This window comes from Chionomys nivalis, chromosome 3, assembly GCF_950005125.1.
Source record: "Chionomys nivalis chromosome 3, mChiNiv1.1, whole genome shotgun sequence".
NCBI lineage: Eukaryota > Metazoa > Chordata > Mammalia > Rodentia > Cricetidae > Chionomys > Chionomys nivalis.
Genome location: NC_080088.1, coordinates 72,261,981 through 72,271,570, shown reverse-complemented (window position 1 = coordinate 72,271,570; position 9,590 = coordinate 72,261,981). Strand labels below are relative to the sequence as shown.

The 9,590-nt window shown below is 47.7% G+C and overlaps 1 protein-coding gene across 1 annotated transcript in view; it reads right to left on the bottom strand.

The window, feature by feature from the left end:
* Positions 1-4,950: 4,950 nt before the first annotated feature.
* Liph (lipase H) overlaps positions 4,951-9,590 on the bottom strand; it is a 41,546-nt gene continuing 36,906 nt past the window's right edge. Inside the window, exons 8-10 of the mRNA XM_057765501.1 lie at positions 9,040-9,151; positions 5,265-5,438; positions 4,951-5,064 (exon numbers count right to left, since the gene is read on the bottom strand). Of these exons, the coding sequence (XP_057621484.1) occupies positions 4,986-5,064; positions 5,265-5,438; positions 9,040-9,151 (365 nt within the window). The 3' untranslated portion in view covers positions 4,951-4,985. The remainder of the gene's footprint in view (positions 5,065-5,264; positions 5,439-9,039; positions 9,152-9,590) is intronic.

Sequence of the window (9,590 nt, the reverse complement as noted above, 5' to 3'; positions counted from 1 at the left end):
CCAAATGTCAGTTCATGCACTGGGGATTCATTCTGGTCCCATTGCCAGTGACCCCACAGACTGCTAAGCTGCACAACTGTCACCTACATTCAGAGGACCTAGTTTGGTCCTATACAGGTTCCCCAGCTATCAGGCCAGAGTCCCCGAGCTCCCAGTAGCTCGGGCCAGCTGTCTCTGTGGGTTTCCCTATCATGATCCTGATCCCTTTGCTCATATAATCCCTCCTCCCTCTCTTCGACTGCACTCTGGGAGCTCTGCTCAGTACTTAACTGTGGATTTCGGCATCTGCTTCCATCAGTCGCTGGATGAAGGTTCTATGATGACAATTAGAGTGTCCATCAATCTGTCTACTGGGGAGGGCCAGTTCAGGCGCCCTCTCCACTATTGCTAGGAGTCTTAGCTGGGGTCATCCCTGTGGATTCCTGGGAGTTTCCCTAGCACCAGGTTTCTCCCAAACCCCATCATGGCTCCCTCTATCAAGGTATCTCTTTCCTTGCTCTCCATCTCTACCCCTCCCCCAATTCAACCATTCCATTCCCTGATGTTCTCCTCTCCCTCCCCTTTGCCCTCCCTCCTCTACCCTGTCCCCACATTCCAAATTTACTCAGGAGATTTTATTTATTTCCCCTTCGCGGGGGCATCCATGCATATCTCTCTTAGGGTCCTCCTTGCTACTTAGCTTCTCGGAGGTTGTAGATTATGGCCTGGTTTTCCTTTTCTTTACATCCAATATCCATTTATGAGTGAGTACACACCATATTTGTCTGTCTGGGTTTCCTCACCCAGGATGCTTTCTTTATAGTTCCATCCATTTTTGGCCTTGTTTTGGTATCAAAGGACTGCAAGCATCCTGAAGGCCCATCATTTCAGGACTTATGGCACTTTCAAAAACGGGATATTAAAATGCTTCCTTAAAGAAAGAGGCAGTCCTGCATATCCTGAGCTGATATAGTGTGGCGGTTTGATGAGAAGGACCCCATAGATGCAGTATCCAAGACACAGGTACCAGATACCTAGACTAATAGTCAAACAAGTTGCAAGGTTAAGAATACACCATGATGGGCCGGAGAAATGGCTCAGTGGTTAAGAGCACTGACTGCTCTTCCAGAGGACCCGGGTTCAATTCCCCGCACTTACATGGCAGCTCACAACTGTCTGAAAATCCAGTTCCAGGGGATCTGACACCTTCACACCAATGCACACAAAATAAAGATAAATAAATCATAAAAAAATTTTAAAAAGAGAGAAGCAGCCCCACTACACACACACACACACACAAAAATACACTATGAGAGGCAGGCGGTGGTGGCGCACACCTTTAATCCCAGCACTTGGGAGGCAGAGATAGGCAGATCTCTGTGAATTCAAGGCCAGCCTGGTCTACAAGAGCTAGTTCCAGGACAGGCTCCAAAGCTATAGAGAAACCCGGTCCTGAAAAACCTAATATAAAGGGGGTATACTTTATCTTTTCAAGATACTGAAGTAAGGCAAGGCATGGTAGCAGTTTGAGAGCCTGATGCAAGTGGCTTACAAGTTCAAGGCTGGCCTGGGACAAAACATAGTGAGACCCTGTCTTAGTTACTTTTCTATTACTGTGAAGAGATATTATGACTAAGGCAACTTATACAATCACTTAATTGGGGGCTTGCTTACATTGTGAACAGGTCAGCCCGTGATCATCACAGTGGGAAGAAAAGACATGAAGGGTCTGGGGTCTCCCAGTACTTATAGAGCTAAGTCGCCCAGTGACCCGAGGACCTCTCTGCAGTTTTTACTTCCTAAAAGTGCTGCTAGCTACCTCGCAAGAGCCCAAGTGCATCACTGGAAGAATGAAGTGTTCAAAGAGCATGAAAGAGGTGACTGTGTTGTGACCAGAAATGAGGTCTGAGCTGACGCCCTGAAGAGGGGACACAAGGGCAAAGAGCTGAGCGGTGAGTGGCAGAGACCTGGAGGAGCTGAGAGTGCACACAAATTCAGTTGTGTCACTCATCTGGGATTCAGACAGACACAGAGACAAAGGCGAAGGAGGAAAGGAAGACAGGCAATGGCTCCCACTCTTCAGTGCTAATATAATCCCAGCACCGGGGAGGCTGAGGTAAGAAGATCCCAAGTTCAAGACCAGCCTGAACGTCATAATGAAACCCTGACACAGGAAAGCAATGTGTCCAGGGAGGAGAAAGGTTTGGGAAAGAGTTGCCACCCCTCCATCTCCCTCCACCTGCCATCACCATTACCTGAAATCCAACGAAACTTGTCTCCACTCCACAACAGACTTCCTTTCTTACCCATTCACCCACCCGTTCCTCCCACAGCAGCTCCCCAGGGTCTACATCAGCTCAGTGCTGTGCTAAAAGCCCAGGGGTCCCAAGAGTTTGTGATTTGGCAGAAATTCCCATTCTTGACATTTGTACGGTTATTTCGGCCCTCTGGAGAAAAGGGAAAGAGGACAAAAAGTGGCCATGCTAATATAGGACCAATAAAAAACTGTGAAATCAAAGGCCCTCGCCACGTCCACTGTCCACATCTGGGTGTGGCCAGGTGCCACTCCTATGGTGAGAGTGCACCAGGCCTTCCTCCACCCAGAGTGCAGCCATGTCTTCCCACACAGAGCTGACTCTTGCTATGTAGGAAAGCCTAGAAGACATAGAGGAAGGTGGAGGCTGTCCTTGGTTGTCAATTCGACACCATCTTTGAGTTGAGAAGACCCACCTTTAATCTGGGCCACACCTTCCGCTCAGTCGGTATAAAGAACATGGAAGAAGGAAACTTGCTTCCTTTACGTGTTTGTTCTCAATGGCAAGTCCTGTTTCATTCCCTGGCATTGCAGTCTACTTTTTCGGCATATACAGAAGACCAGCTGAGATATCCAGCCCTGTGGACTGAACTACTGGAACTCTAAGACTCTCTGTTGGTAGACAGCCATTGCTGGAATAACTGGTCCATGGTCTTCATATATAACAATATATATAACATATTGTTATATATTAAGAATATATATATTCTGTTCCTCTAAGAACCCTGACTGATAAAGGTACCATGATGTTAACTGTCGGCATGACAGAAGTTAGAGTCACCTGAGTAATACCTCTGGCCATGACTTTGGGGGGATGATTCCATTACTGAGGTAGGGAGACCTGTCCACTATAGGTGGCACCATTCTCTAGTCAGGGGATCTGGACTGTATAAGAGCTGAGAAACTGGTCCAGGGAGATAGCTCAGCTGGTCAAGGTTCTAGCCTCTAAGCCTGATGACCAGATTCCAGGAGCCCACACACTGGAAGAAGAGAACTCACTCTCACAAATTGTTTTCTGCCCCACACACATGTGCTGTGAGATGTATACATGTATGTACGCATAATCACACAACACAAACTAATAAAGTGTAGTAATTTCTTAAATGCAGCAAGAAGTGGAGCTGAACACTGGCAAGCCTGCCTTCATCACCCTGGTTCCTGACTGACTGAGATGGCCAGCTGCCTCTAAGCTCCTCCACCTTGACCTCCCAGGCACGATGGGCTGTACCCCTGGACTGTGGGCGAAAACCAACCCTTTCTCCCTCCAGCTGTTTCTTCTGGGGCATTTTACCATAGCAACAGGGAAAGAAAAACCATGTGTATTTGGACCCATTTGCTCACGGCGTCCATTTCTTTGTAACATCTGGGGCAGCTGGAGGAAGAGAAGCATACCGGGCCTGTGCCGCCGTCCCGAGCTGGTCATGGCTGTGGGATGGGTGGTAGCCACCTTCACACCAGGCACCTGGACCCCCTAACTGTCCTACTGTCATTTTGCCCTCTCTGTCCCTTGACGGCAACTGTCATTCAGAAATACACAGAGGTCGCGTCTGTCTCCAGGGAGGCCACAGGAGACTTCCCGAAGGTTCCATGCAGCAAGAACTGGGCCATGCTTTGCATTCGCAGCAGCAGCATGAGTGAGAGCAGCGTGTCCCGAGGTTAGTGTCGGTGGGATCATGCACAGCCTATTTTTATTTTGCATCTCTGCATCTTAAAGAATTTTCTGGCATAATTATGGATTAACCAGCAGACAGGAAAGAAAACATTCCAAAGGATTGCTTTAAATAATGTTGTCTGGGGCTGAGAACAGGGCTCACTGCATCTAGGGTGTTCAATCCCAGGGCAGAAAAACTATCCTGTAACGGCCACTTCTGCAACCTCGGTGAAATCAAGTCCATTTATTTCTCTCCAGCCTCTCGTTTTGCCTGGTCCATGTGCAATGTTGCTCCTGTTTCTTCTCCTTCTCCCTTCCACTTAGTGCCTGGTCTCAGTACAGACTGCGGGACTCTAAGCCCAACCCACTGCCTCTGGCCATCAGCATCACTTCAGAAAAGACTGGAAGCCAGAGCCTTCTCGCCATCCCAAAGCCAACAGTCCCGGAGCGAAGCAGGGGTTGGAAAGGAGAGGTTGCGTATCTATACATGAGATATGGCTAAGCTGTATCAAAATGAAATCATATTCACATTATGGACTCAAGGGATTTCCCAAACCCTTCCCAGACTGGCCTTCCCAGTCCACAGTTCCCATGAGGTAGTCCGGTTCATTCTCTTCTTTACGCCGGATGATGGAGGATTGGACACGAGGAACACGGAAATCCAGTGAGGCCTCTGGCCTTCGCTACACTCCCAAGAAGCCTGATCCATGGCCCTGAGGGTGTGATACGACAGGAAGCAGAACTGACAGTCCAGAACAAACGAGGCCCCAGGATGGGGCCCCACAGAGCGCTCTGCTGTCGGGAGCCCAGCTATTTCTGTCTTGCCCTAGTTAGGGGCTCCCTTCCCAGTGCTGTTTCATAATCACAGTTTGTTTGACATTTTGTGATGTGACATCCATGGGACACTGCCGAAAATAACCTTGGGGTTTTTTTCCTGTACTTTTGGAGTCTTCAGGATGAAGTAGGGTGAGGCAGCAAGAGCCTTAGCGGTAGAGATCCTGACGTCACCGCTGCCCACGTGTCCTGCAGGAGTTTCTCCTGCTACTTGGAGCACAGAACAGGTTGGAAGAATGTCTCAACATTTTCCAGAAGGACAAGATCATACCGACACAAGTGAGGCCTGGGGAAAGCAAAGAGCCCCGTTAGTGAACTGTCAGAAGCCCCTAGTCTAGGCAGGGAAGTCCTCTGATAGCGGGGGCTTGCAGAGCAGTTGCTTCAGACCAACAGGCAGATGGCTAGAGATGGCAGTCGCGCACAAGAAAGCAGGACTAGAGAAGGAAGCTAGATAACACGAACTTGCTACGCCTTCCTGCGACTCACCTGTCTGGATGCGCCAGCGACCTCAGCTTCACTCGCAGGACCCTGAGCTTGTACTTTGGACCTACTACAGACCCTGTGGAGAACAGCAAGGACATTTCTGCCACTTTCTCCAGATCTTGATTAAATCTTGCAAGCAGACTCACTTGATGGTACTTCTGAAAGGTCGATGGTTCACTGGAAGAAAGAAACGGTGTTTCAAAATGAACGTAGATTGCTAACGAGAGAAAGCTGCTTCCAGCCTCCGCGTCTACCCAGCAGGAGACCCTTCCGTCCCTCTGCCTGCACAAGCTGACTTCTGTAAGCGAAGGCCCGAGTCCATAGGACTGCCTAAATGAAGCTACTGACCTCCAAAGTGACACTGGGGAAGCGTGCTACTCTGCCTGTCTATTGTGGTCAAGACGGTGTCGGAATCTCCAGCACATCCCCACAGCTGCTTGTGGAGTCCAGGCTCTCCATGTGACAGAGCTTGTATGCGGCTGTGTCGAGATGAAACCCAGCTCAGAGTTCTTCTAGCCCTGCCACACTCCATGAAGCCTTAGATGGGATTCCAGTGGGGCTGGAGTAACAAACACCTGTGTGATCCCCTAATCCCAATCTGAGACATATGTGTGGAGCCAGCCCATCGCCCCAAACCCAGGGTGCTTGTCAGTTAGTTATCCGTGGCTTCCTTTCCCAGCTTCCCAGAGAAATAAGAACAGTGCTGAACCTCTGAAGAGAGAGATGTCTGAGGACCACCGGGGTTTCCAATTATGATGTATTGGATGTTACCAACAACATTGGGATCAGACATTAATTCTAACTCCATATTCTTTCACCCCTTAAAAAATGGAATGTAAAAGAAGCAATAAAGATGTTAAGGCTCCAATTTTCTCTCCCTTTCCCTCCCTCCCAGTACTGGAGATCAAACCCATTGAGCCATTCATGCCAGCTGTCTGTCACTGAGCCTTCCAAGTCTGCTTTTGACTTCTGTCTTTCAGACGGGATTTTATGAAGGTGCCCAGCCTACCTTCAACTCACTCCCTGGCTTAAGTGGTCCTTGAATTTGCAGTCCTCCAGCCCAGCTTTCCAGATACTACAGGTCTTACCATGATGCCTGGCTAAGGTCATCTTCTTGTGTTTGTCTTTTCTCTTTCTTAAAGTTTAGCTCTTAATGGGCAATTGTTTTCAGTTACAGTTATAATTTATCTATCCATCTATTCTACCATTTATTTATTTATCTACCCATCTATCCATCATGTATCTAACCATCCATCTGTCATGTATCTATCCATCTAACTATCTATCTATCCAACCATCTATCTATCCATCCATCTATCTGTCATGTATCTATTCATCTGTCTGTTTGTTTGTCCGTCTGCCTGTCTGTCAGTCTATCTCACCCTCTTTATCTCTGTGTATGATGCACACATGCATGACGTAACATAGGTCAGAGGACAATTTGTGGGGGAAGATGGTTTTCTCTTTCCACCATGACAGGTCGTCAGGCTTAGCAGCAATTGACTTTGTCCACTTAGCCAACTCACTGGGCCAAAGCCTTTATCTTAATTGAGATGTGAAGGCAAGAAGGTAAGGCCAGTTTGGACTACTTAGTGAGTTCAAGATCAGCCTGGGTTACATGAAGTCCTGTCTCAGAACAAAAAAAAAGATATTTTAAAATTCAAATTTAGGGATTCACACTTGATCAAGATTCACTTAGTAAAAATCAAAGTTCTCAGGTGCATGTAAGGAAAACATGAAAACATTGCTGGCATGAACACACGGATCTGGTCAGAGCCCTGCCCTGCCCACTTCCTGTGTGTGACCACACAGGGTCCTCCAGACCCCTTAGGTGCTGTGTATTCTGAAAGTCAGTATTCTAGGTCAGATTGGTTCAGGTTCCCTCACCTTAATCCACAGCCCATACACCTGAGGCTAGTCTTCCTCATGAAGCCCTTCCTACCGTTGTCCTTCCAGGAAACGCTAGCCCTCTGTGGACGTGGGGATATCAGATCTGAAACGAATCAGTGGGGAACCCTGAAAAACACAACTACTCACAAACTTCCAGTGCAAGGAGGTGGGGATGGGATAACTCCGTGGGAGAAGCAGACTCCTTCATAGAGTGATGTAGGTACTTGGTGGACAGGCCTACTGCCCCGCCACACTCACACTGACTAGGTGTGCAACACTGACCCAACCACTCAGCTCCCTAGACACAGTTTCTTCATATGTAGAGCACATGGTAGCAGCATCTCATAGGGTCTGGTCTAGAAATCCCTCAAGCAGTGTGTGCCACACCCTTCATTCAATAACTGAAAGCGACCATTGTAAATGCAAGATGCATCTTTAAAGGCACTGCCCTAGTTTGCTTCCTGTTACTGTAATAAAAATAACCAAAAACAGCTTTGGGAAGGAGAGGGTGTGTTTAGCTTACACACCTGATTGCAGCCCATCACTGAGGGAACTCAAGGCAGGAACTCTGCATGGCAGGAACAGAGGCAGGCAGAGGCCATGGAAGAACACTGATCACTGGTTTGCTCTCCGTGGCTTGCTCAGCCTGCTTTCTTTTACAACCCAGGACCACTTGCCCAAGAACTGTTTAATAAAATGTGGGTGATTTGTTTTTGTTTTTGTTTTGTTGGTTTTTTTTTCAAAATATAAGACATTTTAAAAACAGAATCTGGGAGGCTGGAGAGATGGCTCAACAGTTAAGAATACTGGCTGCTCTTCCAGAGATCCTGAGTTCAATTTCCAGCAACCTTATAGAGGCTCACAACAGTGTGTAATGAGATCTGGTGCCCTCTTCTGGCATGCAGGCATACATACATAATAAATAAATCTTTAAAACAAAAGAGAAACAGAATCTGTCAAGAACTCCTTAGCATAAACTTACATGTTTATGTTGTATATTCCTCTATGTTTTTAAATTAAGATTATTTTTATTGACAAGTCATAATTATATGCATTTATGGAGTATGATTAAAGTTCTGAGATATATATACATACACACACAAACACACACTGTGAAATGCTTTTTGGGGATGCTGTAGTTATATGTATGGGGCATTTGCCTACATGCCTGTCTGTGTGCGTGCCTGACACCTCTGGAAGACAGGAGAGCACATTGACTGCTCTGGACCTGGAGTTGTGGATGGTTGTAAGCCACTGCATGGGTGCTGGGAACTGGGCCTGGGTCCTCTGCAATAGCAGCCAGTGTTGTTAACCTCTGAGCATCGTTCCAATGCCCATTTTGGGTTTTGAACCAGGTCTCACTGTATGAGGCCAGCTGGTCTTACAGTCCCTGTGTAGCCTAGGCTAGCCCATGCTCGCCACAGTCCTACTGACCCCGCCTCCCAAGTCACTGTGATTACAGGTGTGTTCCACCCGTGCAGCTAAATCAGCACTCAGACCAGAACTTCACGGCTTGAACTTTCACAGAATCCATAGATGGTTTTTAATTTTAAACATTTAATGCTGAAAATAAAAAGAGGAGGAAGAAAAGTGAAAACAAGTAAGAGAGACAGACAGGGAGGGCACACAAAAGAGGAAAGAGGAGGGAGGGCGGGAAGAGGTAAAGAAGGGAGGGAGGAAGGGAAGAAAGCCACTGCAGCTATTGCACCGGAAGAAAGCAAAGGTGAGCGAGAGACAGGGCCAGCCCGTGAGCCAGAGACCCTGCTGCCTTCGGTAGCATGAAGGATGGTATAGGCGAGAAGAGCGTCTCAACGGCACGAAGGATGGTATAGGCTGCTAAGCGAGAAGAACATCTCAACTGACAGCTCGAGCTTGGCGCTCAACTTACTGATCAATCTTGGATTCTGTGATATTTCCATCTTCACCTCTCAGCTTGATTGTAATGAACCCTCTTCTGACGTTCTTGTTCCAAGATACAATGTCCACGAAATAATGATACACTGTGAAACAGGGAGAGAACCCCGTAAGAGAGGTACCCCAATGCTCCCCAGTAGGGTCAGGTCTAAAAAGCCAAGATCCCTTTCTTCTTCCTCTATAGTTTCTCTGCGAAGACCCAGTGAGGAGTTTTCTTTGTCCTTTAATGTTGTTTTTCAAGTCCAGGTCCCTCAAACCCACGGTGGAGGTGAGGACGACCTACAGGTGTGGGTCACCAGACCCAGCTGCACACAGCAGACTTTTCTACTTTTTCTTGCTCTTCTCTTTGGTACAGATGGCATGCATGACAGCAGAGTCCAGTGCTCTCTGGGGATTGTGCAGGGACCCTGGACGCCTGCCTCATAGGCTGGAGGGCTTGTTCAACTTGTGACTCATCCTAAAAGTTCCTGCTAGAGGACCCTATAATTCAGTTATCAAAGAAAACCCCACAAAATAATCTCATGG